The 23958-nt window shown below is 39.4% G+C and overlaps 1 protein-coding gene across 2 annotated transcripts in view; it reads right to left on the bottom strand.

Moving 5' to 3' along the window:
* Positions 1–7848: 7848 nt before the first annotated feature.
* The window catches only part of LOC145766124 (laminin subunit gamma-1-like), a 43372-nt gene continuing 27262 nt past the window's right edge, over positions 7849–23958 (bottom strand). For both annotated transcript variants that reach the window (XM_082577780.1, XM_082577781.1), the window contains 21 exons: positions 23764–23900; positions 23532–23642; positions 23059–23255; positions 22162–22312; positions 21528–21749; positions 21201–21395; positions 20663–20896; positions 20219–20305; positions 19460–19666; positions 19092–19229; positions 18425–18625; positions 17784–17986; positions 17035–17138; positions 16267–16407; positions 15385–15589; positions 14621–14722; positions 14422–14536; positions 13186–13385; positions 12638–12796; positions 12240–12339; positions 7849–11019 (listed from right to left, as the gene is read on the bottom strand). In XM_082577780.1, the coding sequence (XP_082433906.1) occupies positions 10763–11019; positions 12240–12339; positions 12638–12796; positions 13186–13385; positions 14422–14536; positions 14621–14722; positions 15385–15589; positions 16267–16407; positions 17035–17138; positions 17784–17986; positions 18425–18625; positions 19092–19229; positions 19460–19666; positions 20219–20305; positions 20663–20896; positions 21201–21395; positions 21528–21749; positions 22162–22312; positions 23059–23255; positions 23532–23642; positions 23764–23900 (3466 nt within the window). In that variant the 3' untranslated portion in view covers positions 7849–10762. The remainder of the gene's footprint in view (positions 11020–12239; positions 12340–12637; positions 12797–13185; positions 13386–14421; positions 14537–14620; positions 14723–15384; positions 15590–16266; positions 16408–17034; positions 17139–17783; positions 17987–18424; positions 18626–19091; positions 19230–19459; positions 19667–20218; positions 20306–20662; positions 20897–21200; positions 21396–21527; positions 21750–22161; positions 22313–23058; positions 23256–23531; positions 23643–23763; positions 23901–23958) is intronic.

The raw sequence follows: 23958 nt of genomic DNA, 5'->3' as shown, positions 1-23958 counted from the left end.
AGAAATCCAATCATTACAAGTGATGAACAAGCCCAAAAGCAGCACAATAGCCTATATGACAAATTCGAGAAAAATATCCTCAAAATCGAAAAAAAAATTGTAAAAACGAAACAAAACCAAAAAAAGCGACTGATAAAATTTTCCCATTACTCCCATTACTCATTAATTTCCCATTAATTTTCCCATTTTCCATTACTCAACGTAATTTGCCGATGCTTGACATTTGTCACATTAAGAACTGGGAAGCAGCTGACTCGATGACTGATATAGTCTTTCGCTGCTTCCTGTCTGTTGTGGTATTTAGATAGCTATGGTACTATTTTATTCGTATTGTGTATAATTGTACCGTACTATTGTCGCAGCAGACAAAATAAAATGTTTCTCTCTTTTTCTCTCTCTCTCTCTCTCTTTCTCACTCTCTCTCTCTCCGAAGCAAAACTAGCCCAATTCCTCTGAAAAACCGAGGAACTGGCAACTCTGAGTAGAGTGAAGCAAAGCCAAAGATGGTATTCAACAAAACAGTTTGCCTTATGACATCACACTCACGTACCAAAATATGGAGTGCGTTTCATCATAGATATCTTGGTTTCATCAAGCAACAATTTAAGCGAAAAATAATATACAGTATTCGCTATAACATCGCGAGAGTTAAGAAAAGGGTAAAAGCGACAAAACGAGAACGTAAAAATGTGCTTATGACCAAAATAATGCACAAGACTAAGCAAGAAGGTTTTCTTGTCTTGGTGATCAAGATAAAAATGGAATCAATCACCACTGTTCAGTGTTCAGTCAAAGAAAAACTGGTCAAAATAGAAGTTGAGTTTCATTTCATGCATTAGTTATGCATATATTAAATTGAGAGGATCTGAGACGTTTGTTTTCTCGTAAGTTTCGACCAATTTTGCCCCTTTAGTCGCTTTTTTGACTTAATTCTGAGTTGGTGAAACGCCCGATTGCATGCAGGAAGAAGCTTCAAGATCAAGCGGTGCTGGTTCAACTCTCCGGGTGTGTGCTTGAGCAAAGCATTTCAAGGACTGCTCTCCATTCAGCGGCACCAAGTGGATGGGATAATTCACAAATAACACTTCGGAACTTTACAACTATCGGAACTTTACTCTGTCAATCTCGGTGATGAGGCTTGCGTTAATAGTTTAAAGCCTCTACTCTAAAAGTGAGAGAAACTGCCAGGATCAAGCTCTAAAGAAAGCTTTCCCAGTCCGAGGATAAAGTTTTAAACAATCAATCATAGTCTATTGTTCAGGCCCGGATTTAGGGGGGGCAAGCTCATAAGCGTAGCCAAGGGGGGGGGCGAAAGAGGCCATGCCCCCCAATTTTCAAAGTTTGGATTCCGAAGTTGAGCCCTTTGTTAAAAATATAATAAAATTTATAGAAACTTATAACGTTTTCCAAGTCATCTGGCTATTAACACCCCCAAGGACTTGTTTTAGACACACAGAAAGACACCAATCAATTTTGCAAATCGGGCAACATTTACACGATTTACGTTTCTTTTAACTAATTTGTGGAAACAATTTCAGAATGGCTTACTCTGTTATGTTTTTGTGTAGTTATTGAGTTTTTGTGTAGCTGAGTTTTTGGTGTTCTCTCATTTAGCCGCAGGTTTCGCCCGTTCGTGTGTAAGAGCTACCTTTAATAAGTTAATAGCTGTTTATCTGCTAATAAATTTCCTGCAAATATTACCCTAAAAGTGTTTCCAGAAAGCGCTATAATCCATTATTTGAGTGTAATTTTGCAAAAAATATTCCGGGGGAGCATGCCTTCGGACACCCCTAGAATACGCGTGCCTTCGGCACGCTCTAACACCCCACCAGTTTTATTGCTTCCCTTGCTAAACCCACTAGGATACGTCACTACACATCAGGTGGCGATGGCTGAAATCAAACACTTTGTCGTTCTCTTCAATTCTTCAAATGTTTGGCCCCTCCAAAAAAAAATTTCTGGCTACGCCACTGTCTGAAACTTTAGTTAATAAAACTAAACACATCGCCTACAACACACGCTATGCACCGTAGCCTACTATGTTTCGTTCAATCTCACATCAGAAAAAACAAGCAATTTTAAAATACTTTGTGCTTCGATCATCGCTATAGGCCTAGTCATACAATAGCCTAGGTCAGGGATGTCCAAACTTTTCCTTAGGCAGGCCAAATTTGATTATGCGAAAGAGCCCACGGGCCAACAATATCTGATAATCTTGTTTTGCTCAAAGAAAGGTGCGTTATATAGTAACATTGTGTTATTTGATATCATTTTCATACAACAAAGCAATATGCAGGTTTAAGTATTTTGTTACATAAGTTACATATCACCGGATGTGATAAGTTAGAGAGAATATAAATTATCTGCTCCATTATAAATTGACACATCCAGAAATTTTGTAAAACACAGCTGTAATAAGGTGAAAAATAAACATCAATATGTAGAGACGAACAAGCTCAAGGTTTTCTTTGCAAACGTTTGCATTTTTGAAAATTCTGATTATCCAGTTGCTGGTAAGATGTTCCTGTAGGAGAAAAGATGTTCCTGTAGTGTAGACTTCGGCACTCGGCATCGCAGTGAAGCTCAATCATAGGCGTATCCAGGGGGGGCGAAAGGGGCCATGGCCCCCCCAAATTTTCCAACTTTGGATTCCAAAGTTTAGCTTTTTGTTGAAAATGTAATAAAATTTGTCGAAATTTATAACGTTTTCCAAGACATCTGGTTATTAACACCCCCCAGGACTTGTTTTAGACACACAGATAGACACCAATAAATTTTGCAAATCGTAAATCGCGCAAAATTTATGCGATTTACGTTTCTTTGAATTAATTTGTGGAAGCAATTTTAGAATGGTTTACTCTGTTGGGTTTTTATGTACTGTAGTTATTGAGTTTTTGTGTAGCTGAGTTTTTGGTGTTCTCTAATGTTAGTCGCAGTTTTTGCCGTTCGTGTGTAAGAGCTACCTTTAATAAGTTAATAGCTGTTTATCTGCTAATAAATTTCATACAAATATTACTTTAAGTGTTTCCAGAAAGCGCTACAATCCATTATTTGAGTGTAAATTTTCAAAAATATTCCGAGGGAGCATGCCCCCGGATCCCCCCTAGAATACGCGTGCCTTCGGCACGCTCTAACCCCCCACCACTTTCATTGTTTCCCTTGCTCAACCCACCAGGATACGCCACTGCACATCAACTGGCGATGGCTTAAATCAAACACTTTGTTACTCTCTTCAATTCATCAAATATTTGGCCCCCCCCCCCCCAATTTTTTTTTCTGGCTACGCCACTGAGCTCAATTAGCTGCAGGTGATCTGGAGCCTCATCAGCGTTCACGCAGAAAGAAATGAACAGCAATAAGTTTTTTTTCATTTACAGCAAAATCCCGAAAGCGGTCGCTGAATTCGCCATCATGGAAATGAATGAGTGCTTGACTATAACTCATTACTAAATTTACTATTCGGGACAACAAACATTGATTTCGCACATAACGTAACAATGATTTTAACTTTTCTCCCTGACATTTCTTTTATCTGTGAAAAAATGCTGTCCTAATTGTTTTTTAATAGTGCAAGCTAAATTGGTATGCTTTCTGTGGGTCTGCGGGCCGAAAATAACACATTGTAAATCAACAGGCGCGGGGCATACAAAAACGTATCGCAAACCGGACTTTGCACACCCCTGGGCCTACGTCGTCTTAGCTCACACAACGCTCTTAAATACAGAAATAATTATTATTGGATGAACGCATGCGCATTTGACAGATAACATCATCACGCACAATTTGAGAACCACTTGCTGTAATGGCGTGGAGACTTGCATTTGTGGAATTTCAAAGCGTTGTGAGTGGAAATGTTTTGCAAAGACTAAACAATAACAAACCGTTGTCTCTGTCCAGAAATATCCAAATTATAAACTCATTTGTTGGTGAAAGAGCGCTTCTCATACAAAAAGGTCGAAAGTTTTGAAGTGTTTCTCATTGTAACGGAAACAAGTAGAAAGGATGGATTTAATTATAGGTTACAGTTGGTGCAATATCAGGAATTTCTGGTTTTATGTTTGCAAGTTCACAGCTTGAATTCGGAATTTCATGTCTAGCATCCAAAAGTGATCATACCTTTTGTAGTTATTCTAAAACATTTCAACCAATGGCGCTTATTTTAGTTCATTTGACCAGGAAATATTGTGTGGGCTATCCGGCAGATAAAACTTCGCTAAGCGTAATCGGATCGGCGACTATCCAAGGATCTGAAAGTCATAAGCCTACATTTAGAAATGAACTGTGGAGGTATGCATCCTTTTTTCTACTTGTTAGCCTTAAGTTCTTTGCTTTTTTATGAGGAACACCACCACGAAGATTTTGCTTCAGCACAATATGAACAACTTTGCTTGGTTGCAATTAAGGAAGTGTAATTTGTAAACAAGCAGTGATGGTGTCGTAGTTTAAACCAGCAAAAATGTGGTTGTGCTTGTGCATATTCTGTTACCTTGCTTGCAACATGAACGCACGCCTTATCTAGAAAGAATACTTTTATTGTTGATGATTTACAGTACGGTATGTATGATTTACAGTATTTGCGAAAAACGACAATATTAAAGCTATTTTTTAAACAAATGCTGCATAACCTACACATCATTTTGCAGTCCCAGATTTTCTAGGCATTGGCAGGCCTGATCACAAATTCAATGCGAAAAGTTTACTATTGTATCTTACAACATCAAAACCCACAGCATAAAATCCTATGTTTAGGCTATCTGGATCCATTTGCGGTCATACTAGCCTCAGCAAATGACACTTTCTTTGAATTCGAACTTGTCATTAAAAGTACACAAAAAAGAAGGCTTGAAGTATGAATCAGGCCTATAACTGATGTGTGTTTTATCGTGTCAGCACGTGAATAAGCGATAAACAACAGTAAAGCCGATTAAAGCAAAACTAACGATTAACTTGCCCACAGTGTTTATAGCCAAAGGCTTGATTACCATTTTGGCGTCAACGCAAAAGTAACACAATACAAAACATACAAATGGAAAAACAGGAAACAACTCTCGATTAAATGATAAAAATAAAAGTAATCTGCTCATTTGGCCCAGAAGAATTGTTTTGTGCAGTGAAAGGCGACCCTTGTCATAAATAGAGACAAGCAACTGTGGCAAGGCTAGCTACGATATTTCATAAAGGTACGCTCCCTAATTGAAACTCTCAACTTGGAGTAGTTTTCATTTACATTGTGTCACATTCTACATTGTTACAAATTATGCAACTTTACATATTTTTTCAAGTTCAAAGTGATACCAATACCACAACGAAACCAAACAGTCGGTTACTAGGCTACATACAGTAGGTTTGAAAAGAATAACAGCTCTGTTTTTTCAAAGAGGTTCTCATTTGTCTCTCCGTGTTTCAAAATAACTAAACAGAATATTGTTCTGAATTATGCATTGTATATTCCAAGGTGCGCATGGCAGATTGGACAGCGATGTTTCGTGCGGTACATGCTGTCCAGAACGAAAGGTATCCATGCACAAAGTACTCCACCAAAACAAGACATTAAAAAACAAATCAACCACGCGTCATCTTTAGTTTCCTTCTTCGTTTGTGTGAAAATTTCATTGTGGCACGCAAAGCAAGTCATTTGGACAGAACAATCACTTAAAATTGCTTGGTGCATTGCTATTTCTTGCTGAATGGAATAGCGTACCATGCTAGGAGAACGGGTAACTATTTGGTGCCCTCTTTGTGAACCGCTGTGATAGACTGGAAGATAAGTGGAGTGCTGAGAAGGTGATGTAGTTAAAGGTTGGTGAAGTGTGGCTTGTGAGTGACAAGGGTTGCTCAGTTGACTTGCCCTTTTGCTTCGATCTATCGAATAATGAGAAAGACAGGACCCGACTCTTCTTGGTGACTGGTGGGTGAAGATCTGCTGTTGATCTGAACTCTCTCTTCTATCATTTTCATAGATCGACTGTGAAGGTTCTACTGTACAAACCGATGATTCCTCCTTAAGAAATGATTGATTTGTGCAACTGGCAACTTCTGCATAAGATGGAGGTTGGTCTGTCATTTTGACGTCTTTTAGCTGAACTTTTCTGATATTTTACAAAAACAGTTTTCTTTTAAACTTATTCACGTTTTCCACTTCTTTTAATGAATTATATGAACGCAGAATCTGCTTCGTTTCACTATTGACTGATATTCGTGCGACCTCAAGGTTTTGTGGTCGACTTCAGGTAAAAATTTGCTTTTATTGTCGGTGACAAAGAAGTTTTCCAGATTTACCGTTCGTCAACATAAACTGAAGAAAGCCGTACGCCAGCTTAGCAGGTTTTCTGTGAAGGGCAAGAGGAAATAACAAGTGCAGACGGAAACAAATGAAAGGTTGCAAAGTAATTTGATGTTAGATTTTCCAAGCAGTGTTTACTGTCAATACGAGCTTAGTGAGATAGTAACAAGCCAGTGTGGCCTTGGGCTTTTTATTTCAAACCACCGTGTATGCCTACTGCAATCAGAAAACTTGTTTTTTGTTTAGAGGTAATAAGTATCTTTTATATGTGTCGTCTGCAATATCGTTTTCGCTCATTGTTTATTTCTGAAAATAACAATCACTTGTTTACATAAAAATTTAGCAAACGAATACAAAATCTTTTTCAAATGAAAAACAAGTTTCCTCTGGCGTTAACCGACAAACGAGCAGAAAGCTAACAAACAACTACTAACATGTCGATAACCTTTTAATCACATTAGTTTACTCTTGGCAAAAATAATCACTCTTCAAGTGTCAAGCTCAAATGAATCATTGTCTATTTAAAGATACAAATACACGATCCAAGCGGAAGTTAGAATATAAAAATTAAGTTAAACTTTTTCTTTTGTTCTTTTGTTAATATTATTATTGTTGTTTCTTTCCATCTAGACACGGCATGAAGGCCAAACTTGGAGGTACAGCAGTACCAGGAGAACTCTAGTTCGTGTTCATTTTAAAGTTATAAAGTAAGTTTTAAAGCAACGTCCTGCCTTCAACCATATTGAATACATATTAAACTGAGATGAGCAAACGCTGTGTTTGATATCAGCGTTTAAAAGCTTAGAGAAGCTCAGCATTGAACAAGCGTAAACCGACAATTCATCGAACAACAATTGATCGAATAACTTTTTTCGAATTATTCAAACTTGAAGATTGTGAGTAGAATGTTGTTCATGGTAGCTCGAAGCTGCAGGTTTTCGTCTGACTCTCTTCAGCAGCTATAACTCAAAGTTACGGGAGAAAAGAGACGAATAAACAATGCAATATTGATGTCATTGATTATAGGAAACACAATTTCGATTAACGATCTTATGTTTCGTTTCTACGGATTGTGATATTTTTTCTTATTCTGCTGAAGCTTCAACTCCGGCAGTTTTGTGTACTTCTAGAGTTGTAGACTAAAAGCTTTTAACCAAAACTTTTAAACTGTGTCAATATCCTATGACGTCCTTGAATTAGAGGAGTATAGTGATTAGATAAAGAAATTGGCGCAATACAATACCACAATATTGTAAGCCCTTACCATGCAGTATTGCTTTGTAGAAATAGTGTTCTCGGTTGATGAAGTAGGTTACAAAGGCTTACCTGTCCGAGACGTAAGCAAATTTTTGTCCTATGGATTACTGTAGTTCTCTGTTGGTACCTGATTATGAAATGAAAATCAATAAGTTAACTTAACCTGAAGGGCAAGTCTTACCGTTTTTTTTTACATTGCTACAACGTCTAACCACAACGCATACGTTGAAACGATGTAAAAATGGCGACTTTGTCCAGTTAAAGCACTAACTAAAGTGTACTTTGTGAAAAAGCTGACGAAGTCAAATTCTATTTTGTCGGTTATATTTTTTTCAGAAAAGAATGAGAAATTTACAATACAGGCACAAGGGGGAAACCCCTCACTTCGAGTTTGCTCAGCAAAGTCCAACATGTCGCTAATATTCAATGATACAAAAAGAAAAACAATGGCACCGCATTGCCTGTCTTGAGCTGGCAATTTTCGATTACGTCACCGAATGCAATAAACATCGATTTTATGTAAAATTTATGTTATTTTTGTAACAAATGAAAATGAATTGATTACGATGAGGAAATACAAGCGGGGTTAGAAAGTCAATGCACAAGAAGAACGCCGAAAGCTAAAGTAGGTCGCTTTACGTTCATACAACGTAAAAACGATGACTTTAGCACACAGGGATAGTTGCTTCATGAATGGTTAGCAAGTTGCTTCGGGCAAGCAGGGCATTATCTGTAGAAACGTCAACACGCAAGAAAGGGAAGAACAAAACATAGAAATCCAGGAAAAACTACGTTTCTATACAAAATTGATAAGAGTTGAGGCAAAGTTTTGTAAGAAATCGCGTCGAAGAAATTTAAAAAATAATTTTGAAAGCAATCCACAAAAAAATCCCATTCTTTCAAACAGTGAACATGTCATCACAACGCGGCGCTAGAGTCATAAAAGATCTCGAACACTTTACGAGTGCAGCAATGCACCGTTGTAGATGAAAACCTAAACTAATTCCCGTCGTTTAGCCAACAGAAGATATAATTTTTGATAAAATAATAACTTCTGTTAATTGCTTTTTTACATTTTGCACTGATCTTCTGATGGCCATGAAGTACAGTACATAGAAATTGAGCAATGAAATCACAGAAAGTCAACCGCAGTTGTCAAAAAACTTATCGCTGGCTGCAACGGTTGAAATTTTATGGTAGATTTTAACGTTAAAATTGTGTAACATTGTGGTTTATCCGTTATGGCAAATAATTCTTCAACCCAATCAGCATATCATTTTTTTTTTACATTTATTGAGGAACTGATTTGCTGACTAGAATAAAAACTCCTCAAGTCGAAAAAGTTACAAAGTTGTTTCTACATCACCAAACGTTTGATCGACAAAAATAAGTCACTGGGATGGCACGTCCAACAGCACATTGTCATTTTGCGACGTTTTGACGCTGAGAACGTCATCAAAATGGCCGAATGTGTTGTTTGGCGGTAAAAACTGGCAGGAAAAAAACAAAACAAAAACATCGTCGCAAAATCGGCTTGAGATGTTCAAATATCACGTAACGCTTTGGCAGAGTAGTGAGTAGGGCTTTATAACTGTAATATTATTTTAACTAACGTCTACAGACGTTGAATTAATGTAGAAAAGGGGTAATTTTCGGCTGGGACGTTACGTGTTTTGCAAGAGGGTGTAAATAAAGGAAAAACGCGTTATATGATATTCGCATCATTTGACGTGAAAAACCAGCAAACGAAAGTTGCTCTTTTCAATGTCCAACGGCAGGCAACGTTGATTTGATGAAAAAAAAGCAACTTCGGTAAACAAGAAAATGACCTTACACTTCAACACAAACATATGCTGTATAAAGGCATTGCCGGGGTCACAACCTAACTGAGTTGTTTATCATCGTTCCAACGTCGTTGGAGATATAAAAAATAGCAACTCAGCCGGATGTGACGTCCCGTGATTCATGATAAAGCACTTCACGATTTATGCTGGAAAGTTTAAACACTCACGGACACGCTTGACTGACTGCACGTGATGCAATCAAAAATGACAACTCGTATGTACAAAATAAGTTACAAATGAATGCGGCTTTCTGTAAACTAACGATTAAAAGACGCAAATTTTCTGAAAACAATGTCACCAGACAGCAAGTGAGGCTGAAGAGTTAAACTTGGCAAGATCCAGACAGCAAATCAACCGTCTGCAGACGTTGAATCAATGTAAGAAACGGTTGATTTGCTGTCTGAGATCACACCAGACATGGCTCGAAATGTCACGTGACAATGTTTCAAAATGCAAGTTTTAGTTCGAAATAGTTTGCGATTTTGCAAACGCAAATATACAACGTATTATGAGGCAATGATAAGGTTATTTCAGGTTATTGGAGCAATGTTCTCAATCACAAATGACATGCACTTTTCAGTCTTAATTTTTGAGTTACTATTCAAAGGTTTGTATGTTAAAACCACACCAAATATTAAAATAAGCAACAAAAATCACATTCGCAATCAGCAAAAGGCCATTTCGACATCGTTTTAACGTCACTAGGCGTAAAATAAACGAAAAATTACGTCTTTTGCTGGCTGGGAGTGTTTATCGCTTTAGACCTTTTTATTGCAATATTGCTATGGCGGTTTCTAACGTGTTACGTAACTCGAAGCCTATGTTGTGCAGCAAGAGTGTTAACTGGTTACACACATCATAAAATCCGTAGTGAGAAAATGTGTAAGAAATGCGTTGTTTTGGCTAAAATTGGCGATTGCGAAAAACTAAATTAACAGAAACGACCGACTGTTGATGACGTCATTTAAAATGGCTGGATCTTCTATGACATGATAATGACGCAAATTTGCAATCAACAACTGACACACATCTTTGGAGCAAGATAATGAGACGCAGGCGGTCACTTATGACCTCATCGTTTTTGGAATGGTGACATCATCAACAGTCCAAACGTGTTCACACAATTTTGAAAAATAAACAAAATTAATTCAATTGCATTGAGAAGTGTAAGACACGTATGCCATGGAAATAAACCCAACCAAACCCAAAAGTACTTTCTGTCAATAGGTTGAAAGCATCAAAAAGCGTTGTTGATACAACGCTCTCAGACGGTGAAAAGACGTAGAAATGGCGCGCTTTTTGACCGCAGTTTGCTCCAAAAATAATGTTACTTCTGTCCCATGGACTAGATCGGCCAGAGAGCGCAAATTTGGCCGGGTTAAGGCTGTTCTACCTCGGCCACAACAGAACAATCTTTCGGTATGGCCCGATCAATCTCTTGAAGGTTGGCAATGTCTTTTCTTAACTTTGCAATGTCACTATCGTAGGCTTGAAGGATGCGATCCTGCTTATCCGCTTTGACTTGAAGATCCGTGATGACATCCGCTACTCCAGCATCATTGACATCCTCTCGGATTTGTTGATACTGGGCTTCCATCCGAGCAATTTCATCTTCATCCACATCCGCCATGTTGTCTGAAAAGGACACCATGTCTTAATTATTACAATGGTAATCATGTGAAAAACTGCACAAACATAGTAGGTAGCTATTGATTGCGTCAAAGAACAAGACAGGAGCAACTCATATCTACCACCATAACAATAATAATGATAATGTTTTATTTATCGCCCATTGCAACAACATACAGCACGCTGCTAACACGGATACAACATAGCCATGTTCCATGATGAAACTTAGATGCTATTAAATTAAATACATCAGTTCATCACACTTCGAGAGCACATTAACATCACAGCTTCCAACAACCAAGCATAGACTGGCCAAATTCCGCCTACAATTCTTCGTATGCTATTGTTTAAGCAATAATATAGTAGATAGCTATTGACTACATAAGAACAAGACACGTGTAGCCCATATCCAACACTATAACCATTAACCATATTCCATAAAGAGACTTAGATGCTTTTGAATTATTACCGTCACACTTCATATGAGTCCAAGCACAGGATAGCTAAGTTCGATCTATAATAATTCTTTGCTGGCTGTGGCCTCAACGTTGTGTTAAGATTAAAAATACCTTTGGCAAGAGAGTGCCCGTACCAATAAGGGAAGAAGAAAGTTTTCTTCGAAAGGTATTCAATTTAAAGGTAGATGGTATGAGGAAACGAGGATCACCAAAACGAACACGGACAGAACGAGTACAAATTGAGGCAGACAAAGTTGGACTGAAGGAAGAAGATGCGAAGGAAAGAACGAGAATAGGAATAAAGACAAACGTTGCAGTACAAGGAAAGAATCGGCCGACCCCACTAGTGAGGACAAAATCAAGTTTGGATAATGATGATGTGCCAGTAAAGCAAAAACAGCAAAGTATCTTCAGGCGTTACAGAGTTGGCTATCTCCTGCTGGAACCAACCAACTTCTACAACAATTAAATCGCTAAATAACATGCTATACGTTCTTCTGGGGCAAACTAAGCAGAACTATCACAAGATGTATAAAGTGATGATCTGTTTTTATTCCGACGTTTCGTCCATCATACACGACTGACTTCTTCAGGGGGTTAAATCAGGAAGTGACTACCTGTCTAGCATGGCAAAACACAGGACCATGTTGCTGTAAATCAACCAAACTTCAACTTCCAATTTCTTATACACTAAAGGCATAATTATTCAGTATTAAAGCATAATTTAACGTTGAATAAATGATGAATATAGATAGTCGTTCAACTCACTTAGACTGGTGAGAAGTTCTCTCAATTGCCGCAGCACGCTGTCTACTCTCCGCTTGGTCTCGCCAGCGGACGTTTTGGCTGCGGACGCAGCATTTGTTGCCTAAACACATCACTCAGAGTTGTTGAACATTGCATTGTGTTCGCGTTGTATAAACGTTTCAAGACGCAGACTCAGTGCAAAAAAAGTCCATCAGCATAGCTACCAAGCCAGAAAATCACTTTTTTTAGTTTGACTCAACGTCTGCTGCCGTTGAAACAACGCAAGGACTAATTTTCTATCTGGGAATTACTAATTCTAACGAAAAGCGTTTGCACATGCAAAGCGGTTTTTAGACGTATTTTTACATTGTTTATTGAAAACAATTGTCACTGGAACGTTTTCGCTTTCACAAACCCACCGACGCCACTGAGCTTGCATCCTCCTCCGCTTGTTGTTCGCTCCTCTCCAGCATCCCCCCTTCTCTCTGCAACGACTCTTGTAAGGAAGAGACCGATTCCGCAACCTCCGCTGCTCGACCATGACTTCTTTCGGCATTATCTCGAATATCAACGGCGTCCTGTAATATCGTCATATCGTCGTCAACGGGTGCAGAAAAAGGTCAGCGATGCTGGGAACTTGAAATCTTAGGTTTCGAAACGAAATAAATATTTTTGGTTTGTTTGTCGTGGTCAGACTTATGCTCGGTGCTCGGTTATTCTAGTGCCTCGTACAGATCTCGGTCAAATCGCTCAGTAAAACTGAATTGGAGAATTGTCAACATGAAGATATTGCTTTCCTTCTACTAGCACTGTTCCAGACAGTGATCCAACCCTTTTTACATAAATTCAACGTCTGCAGACGTTGAATCATTGTAAAAAAGATGACTAGGATACAGTTCTTTGAGTAGCGTGCATGGGCGGGCCGCTTCAGACGCGATTCATTTCAATTTTGCCATTAACCGCTTACCCTTTGAATGCTTCCAGCCATTTCTTGTGACTGTTGAGCTTTGTCGTTTGCTTGCGTGGCTGTGGCGCGTGCAGAACCAAGTGACGTCCTCGCCTCGCCAGTGATCGCTGTAGCTCGATCAATCTTGGCTTGGATCTCGTTAACCTTCCCAAGAGCCTGTTCTGCATCTTCCCTGTTCATATGGATCTCTTCATCAAAGCCTAGAAAGTATAAAGACTGATGAAGATTTTTTCCAAGTGCTATATTTGTCCTTTTTGCGTCGTCTAAGCCAGTGCTACTCAAACTTTTTTATGCCATGTACCGGCTCAGCACCTTCCATCACTTGGCGTCCCGGTCAATTTGCGAAAAAAAGACAAGGGCAAAGTCATTATTACTTTTGTAACAAATACACAAAAAAAAAACAAGTAAAAAACGCTTCTATTAATGGTCTTTCGAATTTTGATGCAAAGTGTGCGCTTGCTTTTGCAACCAGCTTATTCAATTGCGGTTCAATGGAAGACAATGCTACTCAAAGAGGAGCATGGATAGGCTATCCAACGCGTTTCTGTGTTTTTTCTTTAAACAGCTCATGGTAGAAAAGCCGGCTTCACATAGATATGTAGAAGGGAATGGAAGCAGTGTTTTAATAGCCATGGTACACTGTCTCGGATATTCTGCTTTTATTTTGACCCAGAAGCTTGCAAGGGAGTTTGATTCAAAAGATTTTCGCAAACATTCATCAGCAGATAGATCCAATAATTTATACTAAACTACAATCATCTGATATTTTGAAGTCAGAGTGTGTCCGATCGATTGAGCCTCTCACTTCTTTTGTAAAGCTGCAGGTATAGTCAAGCACGTGGACACAGCACACACAAAAAGGATGATCATCTAGCATCGAACATTGCGATACTTTGTTGAAATAATGGATAACAATTACAAAATAACATTTCTTTGTGACGTAACTGGAAGTCGTCGTAGTAGCGGGCCACCAAACAGTCTACAGCTGGGAAAGCAAATTGAACATTGTCGTTGCCTAAAAATTATTATATAGACGTTCTGATCAACATTAAACAAATTACTCAATTTACAATTTCTCCTAACTGACCGCGTACCAGCAGCCAAGTGCTGGCGTACCGGCACCGGTACGCGTACCGCGTTTGAGTAGCACTGGTCTAAGCCACGACGTTAAACTCGAGCCAGAAGTGGCCCTTTTTCATTTATTTTGCGCTAAAAAATGTCATAATTGGTGCTTACTCTCCAAAGACTTTTTCGTATCCAAAACCGATTGATACGTTTCGTTTCCACTTCGTACCGCCTCCTTCCCATCTTCATACGCGGCGTGAGCTTGAGCCAGCAACGAATCGGCCGTCTGCGTCAATTTTAATGCGTTTAATCGACGAAACTTGATGTTTATTCAGAACTTTACATCAAATTTATAAAAATCATTTCTTACGTCTTGTGCGGCGTCGGCAAGGTTGAGAAGTTCTTGTGCTCTGGCTACATTTGCGTTCATCTCGCCGAAGTTCTGCTTGTATTCGCTGTCCAGTTCAGTGATCTTTGAAGGAAATGAATGATAACAATAATGCAATACCATTTACATAGCGCCACATCCATAGTAGGAAGAATCATGCCACTCAGCACTGCAACAGGAAACAGCAACCAATATGCAAACTAGTGGTGCGGTACTGATGAGTCCAGCCTCACGGGAAAAACACGTGTCTAACTGTCTATAGCTGAGTTCTTGCTACACTCGACTGCCGAGAAACAATTACTCATAGTGTCGTGTAAAATAGAACGTTTTTATGGGAGTCTTGGAAATTTATCTAAATTTTTGTCATCAGAACAATCTGATGCCAGATTTTTAAAGCAGAAGTTAACACTATCGGAGTTGTCTTTTAACGGTAAAATTGGACATAATAACTTCAATTTAACATTTGTTTGACCAGTTGAAATATGAGCACGTTAAGCGCGATTCGGACCAGTAGAACCCTAACTGCAATGCTGAGTAAAATAAAGTTGTCTCATCAGTTGAACTCATCAGCTTCGTTGTTGTTTTAATCCAACCTTTTTGTTAGTTGGGGTTCCGTGAAAAACGCGAAAGTAAATCCTAGTTTCCTCGACGACAAAATGGTTGAAACGCGCCGGTTTAGGAGAATTCCACATTTTGCATAATAATTCACACTCGTAGCTTTATCTGATTGTTTGCAGATAATTTACCTTGGGCAGCAACGCTTCCGCCTCCGTCTGTATGTCTTGGGACGTGGTGTCCATGGCGTCTGTGTCCACGGAAGGAACGACAAGCTTGCTTGCTTCAGCATGCAGATCAGTGGAGTCATCTTTGGCGGTTTCCGCGTTGTCTTTCACGGTACCAGTCTGATTGAGCAAGTCGTCACGCAGACGACGAACCGCTGGAAGCTTATTTCTGCAACAGAAATGAATATGTCGTTGCATTTTTGAAAAACAACGTTCATTTGTGGAAAAGAAAGAACTTGTCTGTAAATCATGTTGATGGATTCAAAATAAATAAATTGCAAAATAATATCAAAAACAAACGGAATTAAGTGAAATCAAAGTTTTGGTTTGTTAGCAACGTACATTTACCCACTAATCAAATCAGTCCAATTTAACGTCGCTTCATCATCTGCAGACGTTAAGTTAGTAAGGGTCTCATTTGCTAACTGGGTAATGAATTGGCTATGATACTGCATTTTGAATGTTCGAGAAAAATGGCCATCCAAGAAATGTGTTGCCGTCCACTCACATGAAGCAACTAACAAAGCATGGCGAGACATTCAACAAGACATTTTCTTTGCTGTTGTCGCGCATGAGAAGCCAAGTATTGTGACGAAGCTATTATAAAAAAGGGTAAGTGCTATAACGCAAGACATACGTCTTATAATGCCAGCATCATTGTATCCAGCACTGATGGTTATGTAACAAAGAAAGTATTGATGAATGGGCAGAAGAGAAATCTCTTAACACAGTTGTGCCAAACCACAAAAGAAAGTAGCATTTTTAAAAGCAAAAAAAGCATGGGAATAAGATGAATAAATCTGTTCAATACTAAGTTAGAAGTTGAGTATCCATTGTGGCACATACTTGGATTCAACCATCGCGTCCAAGTTGTTCATGAGAGTTTCCAACAGATCCAGAGCTTCTTGGATCGAATCCTGGGCTCGCCTTGACGCATCGTAGGCGCTCTGCGCGTCGTCAGTGATCTCCTGCGCCGACGTTTGATGGCTGTGTAAATAAAATGAGTCGCAAAATGAAAGTCTTGTGGTGTTTTTCACATTTTATCTTTTTGTTAAGTCAATGTAGAAATCCTGAAAAGTTTTCGCAAAATTTACAAAACCGTGCTTTAGAATAAATTTAGTTCCTAAATTTCACATTAAAAGTTTGCAATGTATTATTTTTTTGGAATTTTTTTTTTTTTAATATTCTTTTTAACAATTTATAAGTTTCAAGTTCAAAATTTAGAAAGCCACTGGAGCGTTCCTCAAGGAGGCGAATGAAGGACTACTTTGTGTTTAGGAAGCTTGCAAAAATAAGTGTCCTTGTCTTTGTCCAGAAGAGATATCAAACCATCATCAACGTTGCTTGTATCCAGAATCAAGTCTCGCAGACCGAGATTCAAAGTGGACTTTTACATTGACCTTCAATTCCAAGAATGAATTAACACAAAAGTTGTCCGAACAACATCTCACATTGAATAAAACTAAGAAGAAAATTGTTGCTTTTCTACATGCATTTCAAGGAAAGGCATTTCTCTAGTTACTGTAGAAGCGTTAACAAATGAAGACGCAAAAATGACGTCACGAGCCAGCTTTGGCGTTGCGCAACAAGCAATTGGGTCTCCGGATTAGCCACCTGGATGCGAGAGTCTCCGCCTCTTCAGCAATCCTGCTCATGTTGTCCTCTTTGGTCAAAGTGTCATCAGCGATAACTTGAGCTTGCATTAAATCCATCATGGCCTGTGTAAAGCATAGACAAAATAAAGATTTGATTTTTACATCTTCCCTACTTTGTTTTCCTCATTTTTCATTGCATCAACTAGATAACAACTCTTTTCTAAACGATTTTTTCGCTCAAGAATAAGCCATTTACTTTGAGGCTTTTCTCATTCTCGTCAACAAGCGTAGTCTAGAACTGCGTCCCTACACCAGTCACAATGCACCTATGTCGTCAAGGTGCTGGTGGTGCATATTGGCTATTTCTCCAACGCGTGAAGCAAGACACTTCAAGCACAACACGAGCTAAAGCACAACTCGCATGAAGCAACCATTGGATGGTTGCAAGATTGGCTTCTTGTTGGAAAGCACAAACTTATTTTATAACTTTCTGCCTTTTTGATGTCAATGTGTAAGCAATGTAACACCAGTAACAGACGTCTGCAGACGTTGAATCAATGTCAAAATGACGGATTTTGTTGTCTGGGCCGGAGAATCACCCTCTGTAAAAGATTGGGTTGAATAAGGAGATGTCTTCAAAATGTGTAAAAACCTGTTAACAACATCCGTTTTTTTGCATTCATTCAACGTTTATAGATGTTGAATCAACGCAAACAAGACTGATCATGCGAACTGGGAAAAGAATGTTTAAGACTTCAGCCAACTCACCTGTTTTAATTTTTCTTCAGCGACATCTAGCGATTGCTTGATAACAGTCGTGTCATTTTTGCTAGCCGCATTTTTGTCACTGGCTTCTTGCACAGTGGAGGCACATTGGTCGACGTTATCTTCGACCCCGGCAAGTCGCTCCATTAATCCCCGCAAAGTTTCCAGGATATCGTCGGTCTGGTTGCTTAATTTGTCTTTACTATCTGGAATTTGAACAGTCGTTGATCAATACGCTGCCAATACGAGTGGATCGCTTCTTATATAGAGCTTAGTTATAGCAGTATATACACAAGTTCAACATAATCTCATAACAATATTCATTTATTATATTATTATTAGTGTTTTGATGTATTTTTGATACCGCATTACATACACAACAGCTTTTACTTTCATAATGCTTTTAATATTTTTAATAGGCTTGTAACAATTATAACCGGCAATAAGTAGATTCCGTTTAAAAACACAGAGCTTTGATAACCGACAGAGCGTATAAGGCGAAAGTTGTATGTCATTTTCATTCTAATTGTATTGACGTATTCAACGTTAGAAGACTATTCGGAGCCCATTCACAATGATCACATCACTTGTTTGTTTTTTTCAACTAGTACCAATTTAATGCTAATCATGTGTTTTCTTAAAACCTTGATTTTTCTCTGCCACCATTTGTAGGTGATGGGTCATGTTGTAAAGCCTGTCGAGCTCTTCTTGAAACAGGGCATCCCCTTGTGGTTGATTCCCGTCAGGGACTTCACCTACGCTGTCAAGCATTGTTTCAAGCTGTTGCAACTCTCGCTTTTGGATCTCCACTGCATCTTGCACCAGACCGTAGCATGTGGGACATTCTGGAAAGAGACTAACATGAGTCAGTAATCGGCTACAAAATTTAACGTTGATTTGATGTTCAAGTTATTTCAATCTGATTCTTTTGTCAGCCTACTGCAGCCATGTTATACAAAGCAGTTTTATTTTTGTTAAAAATCAAACACGGGTTTCTCAAAAAATATATATACAGTAGAATTCGCCTATAGTGACTTTGGCTATAGTGACACTTTGCCTATAGTGACGCCTGTTGCAAAGTCCCGTTTGCATAGGCAACAGTTGAGTAGAATTCGGTTATAGTGACACTTCGGTTATGGTGACACTTTTTTCCGCGGTCCCTTCAGGTGTCACTATAGGCGAATTCTACTGTATATATAAATAATAACAATAGGTACAGCTGGCACACACAAAAGTGTCACCTTGCATCAATTCTACGCCAACAAGCGTTGAACCACAGTAAAGAAGAAGCAGCCTTCTGACAGCACCTACCTATACAACCACTGGCAATATCATAATAATTGTCCTGGCATCGATCACACTTCACCCCGAGGACTCCTTCCTTGCATTCACAGCGACCGTCTTCACCGCATTGCAGGGCTGTGCTCCCATCAGTGTTGCAGTCACAGGCTGAAAGATTGATTGGTTATTTCCTGAAGCCTAGGGTCAACCAGTCAGTAATTTAGTCCTTTTTTTACATTGATTTAACATCGTCCAGAAGTAAAAAGATGTAACTTTCCTGGAAGAGTTGCCATCAGCATCACAGCTTACCACAACCTTGCAAATTATTTGCTCGTGAGCTAAAGTCGTAAAGCATTAATGTTAAAAAAAATTGCGAGAGTTGAAAAACTTCCACTCACCTGTGCACCCCTCTGGGGTCAGGAGGTAGTGATTGGGCAGGCAACGGTCACACCTCTGGCCCCCGACCCCAGGCTGGCAGTCACACTGACCGCTATCCTGGTCACACCTTCCGGTGCTGGACCCCAGCTGGTTGCAATTACACGCCTCGCAACCTTGCCCGCTAGCGAGGTTCCAGTATCCGCTCTTGCAACGATCGCAACGACGTCCTAAAACAAGAAAAGACGTTGTTTTACGTTGATTTGACGATAACTGATGATACCGACTAAATCTAAATGTAAGGTAATGCTCTCACATAGGCTAAGAACTCATTAAAACAAGTCTAAGCAATTACGCGGTTTCGAGTTTGTCTTTAAAAATAACATTTTTACCATGTAAAAGTCGTTGCATTAGCAAAAACATCATTAGTTGGCTCTCCAAACCGACAACTATCCGTCAGCGAAGAAATGTAATAAAAGGGTTCACTAATCAAAATACCCCAACAAGATGACGTAACCAAACAGACAGTTTTATGGGGACAAAATTATTTTTTGGGGGGCAAATACGTTTCATGACTACTGTAAAAGTCTAATACCAACAAAGACTTATATCATCATGAAGACTATTTCTTCTGAAGGTAACACTAAATTTTAGGTGGTAGTTGTCCCCTAGGCAACCATGCGGCATGTGTCCCAGCAACAAGCACTGATCCAAGACCAAAAAAGTAGCAACCGCAATGTTACAATCTTGTAGATTTCAGTCGTTGAGTGACATGAGCTTACCTTCAACGTTTGGTTGGCACTGACATTGTCCAGTCGCTACATTGCAGGCTGTCATGTGCACACTGCCGATGTGGTCGCACTCGCACACTGGAATATAAAAGTGGTTTAGTGTTGCAACTCTGTGTCTGTAAGATGTCGCCTATTGCACACCAGTGAACAAAATCAGCTTTATCCAACATTGATTCAACTCCTGTAGAGTATGAACCAACGTGAAAAAAATGACATTGTCAATAAATTGACAATTAAGAGCATTTGGTAGCTTGAACTTCCTTAACCGTTTTCTTGTAACTGCTTGATAAAAAAACAAAAATAATGAAACACAATTTTTGACTTATTATAGTATGTACGTGTGTGTGTGTGTGTGTGTGTGTGTGTGTGTGTGTGTGTGTGTGTGTGTGCGCGCGAATCCGTTTAGAATCAATTAAACGAACAAAACCAACTTACATTGGCATCGTTCTTGTGCGTTGTTTGTCACTGCTTTTCCAAAGTATCCAGGCAGACAGGACTCGCAATGGAATCCAGTCGTGTTGTGGACACACTTCAAACACTCTCCCGTCATCCGATCACAGTTCATGACGGCGTTTTCGTCGATGTTACCATTGCACATGCATCGGAGACACGGACCTCTGCCCCTGGGATCGCCAAACCACCCGTCCATGCACATTTCGCATTGTTTGCCTGAAATGAGTCAATTTTTGGTTAAAACGAATGAATTTAATTAAAATGAAACAAATTACGTTTATTGAACGTTTTAGAACGTTTCTTCTTTATTGCTTCTTTCTCTCGTCGAAAGGTGGAGGCAATGAAGCAAACGCATAAAAAAATAAAACAGTGATTTTTTTCATAGAATGTGTAGTTGATCGTTATGAATGCAGAGCATGGACATGGGTCGCGTACCTACTCACGTCAATGCAACATCCACAAACGTTGCAGCAACGTAAAGTAAAACAGTAACCTTATTGCAAGCACAGATCTCACTAACCAGCATGGCCAGGAGGACAACTCGTGCAGACGACGCTCCCGTCGTTAGTCACCGCACAAGCGGATCCTTGAGGGCACGGGCACGGTTGGCATTCCTGCGGGGTTCCGCGCCTCGATTCGTCGCCGGAGAAATAGTAACCGTCCATGCACACCTCGCAGTGGTCGCCCACGGTATTGTGGCTGCATTCGCATACACCTGCAAGGAAAAACATCTTTTAAAAACTGGTTTGCGGCGGTTTCTTCAAAGTTTTTGTGCGTGTTGAAAACTCGATAATTTAAAGGTGCATATCCTCATACCGTTAATTCATAACTACTGTACAACTTGTACCTGTTTCGCCATCGCAGAAATCGGAGTGTCCGTTACAATTGCAGGGGACACACGGGGCATAGATCCCCCCGTTGGGAGGGTCTCTGGTATACCCCGGGGCGCAGTTATCGGAGAAATCACCTACGTATCCATCCAATTCACAATACTCGACCCAGTCAGCTTTCTCACCGGCCCCATCTCTTTCAGCAGATTTCAATTGAACATTGTCCAAGTGGCCGACCACTGAACCAATTCAAAATACAGTTAAAATCACGCACAGCCATGATTGACAGTAAGTGATGACGCATGATGACGTCAAAAATCTGTCATCTGAACGCGATGAATTGAAAGCAGTTTTCATATGTGACTTGCAGTTTAATTTTCATTTCGTTGGTTAACGTTCACGGAACAAAAAAATAAAAGTAGGTCTTCCAATTACGGAATCTAAAATATGTGATACACATAGCATCACGCCAATAAAAGAAAATGTAGCAAAACGTTAGTTTTACCGTTTGAGATAACTAAGTTTAAAAGGCTCTATTCAACACTGCCACCCTTCACGAGACCTTTAAAATAGCGAATCTAACCATCAACACAAACCGAATCTCGATGAGTACGTTTACAGTATATGCAATCGTTTTTCCGGATAACTTACGGCCATTCCCATACGTGGATCGGATGTAAATTTTATCGAGATTGTTCAGCATCTTCTGGAAGTCGAGAGGAGTAAGTCTTGGAGCGAATTCCGCTGCTTCGTGGAGACGAAACCTGTACAGCTGTGTTTGCTCGTTGGGAACAGGGTTTCCCTGCAAAAACAAAACATATACTGAAATGGTCTTGTCATGAACTATCCTGTACAACAGAGCTACTCAATTAGGGGACCGCGGTCTAAATCCGGACCTTCTGCGTGTTGATGGCGGACCTCGGGTTTCTGGAAGAATAACCTCATTGCAACGTTTCAAAACTTCTTTAAACATATTTCTACTGGAAGCAATTTTTCTGTGATTATCTTGATAGCTGGGGGCTTAGCTCGCCAGACTCCCAACACTTTGTCAAAACTCCAAGTCGAGTTACATTTCACCTAAAAAAGAGATGATTCGGTGCTGGTATTGATAGTTTAACTTTCGTGGTTGCGTGTGAAATTACTTATTCACCAGACCGCTAAAAATATTCAACTTGAAAAACTGGACCTTTGTTAGCATTAGTTGAGTAACTCTGTTGTACATTATACATTGAGAGGGCGCAATGCAATAAGGACTGAAAAAAATAAGAGTTAATTCAATCGCATGTTTGGTCTACTATTCGACGGTGTTTATTTCCTTGTTACTGCCTATTGAGCATTTGCAGAATATCTTTATATGCTTAATCATTTTCATTACTTATTGCAAAAGCTAGGTGAAGAAAGTGATGAATTCATGAACTACAACATGTTTACAAGTCTTCAACCTAGTTGCTTCAATAAACAAATTTTACCTCGGTAAAGTCAATATCATACATTTTGTTATTATTGTTGAAAAAGCAGACGAATTTTGAAGTGAAGTGTTTCTGATACCTGACTGATGATGCTTGTTGTGACCCTGTGACCTTCTCCTTCTAAAATGATGTCTTCTCTTCCTGGATGAGCCATGAGGGCGATGGCTTCTTCCTCTCCACTTCCAAGGTCCACACCTGTATTGAGCTGCGGCCGCACAGAGAATTCAAACTCCAACATTTGATTGTAGCTGAATCTTTGACTTCCAAGGAATTTGTCTGCAAAGATGGTAGTGAAAAAAATTATTTGATCAGCTTTATGTTAGAAAACGTTCAATTGTGGTCTTGCCATTACCATTTCAACAACAGAGTCGGTTTGGAATAACAAAATCAAATCTGAGACGTCAACTTCAAAGCACGTCTCAAAGGAAATATAAAATTAATAAACAGAAGGTTAAAAGTTAAATGCGATTACTATGCGTCGCCTAATCTATTTACTGTTATTCAACATTGCACAAAGGTAAACAAAACTAATTCAGACGAGATGGAACTGACCTGGCGCAACAAAGTAGGAATAGTACTTCGGTTGCATTGTGATCTCTTGACCAGTGTAGGTCACCCGTAAGGGATCGTTGTAGAAATCTCTTCCAGTCCAGTCTTCATCACCTGATGGGAAGAAACAGATTTGCAATTTTGGGTTATCTTAACGTTCATAAGCAATGAATTTGTGTTAGATAAAGTTATGTGGGTTGAAAAAAGCAGCTGTGTTAGGAAATGGTTCGCTTACCGATGTTGAACTCGCTGAGTATGTATTTGACTGTGTAGTCACCGGATACGCTGCACGAAGATGAGTGTCCGTAACAGAAACACGACGTGCATCCATAAGGATTTGACTTTTGTAAATTCATGGATGCTCTCTTGCATCTGAAGAAATAAAAAAAATGTTCAATTGCTTGAACAATATCGGCGTTGTTCTAAAATA

The sequence above is a fragment of the Aplidium turbinatum genome, chromosome 3 (assembly GCF_918807975.1).
Source record: "Aplidium turbinatum chromosome 3, kaAplTurb1.1, whole genome shotgun sequence".
Taxonomy (NCBI): domain Eukaryota; kingdom Metazoa; phylum Chordata; class Ascidiacea; order Aplousobranchia; family Polyclinidae; genus Aplidium; species Aplidium turbinatum.
The sequence above is the reverse complement of the archived record's forward strand: the minus strand, read 5'-3'. Positions and strand labels throughout refer to the sequence as shown.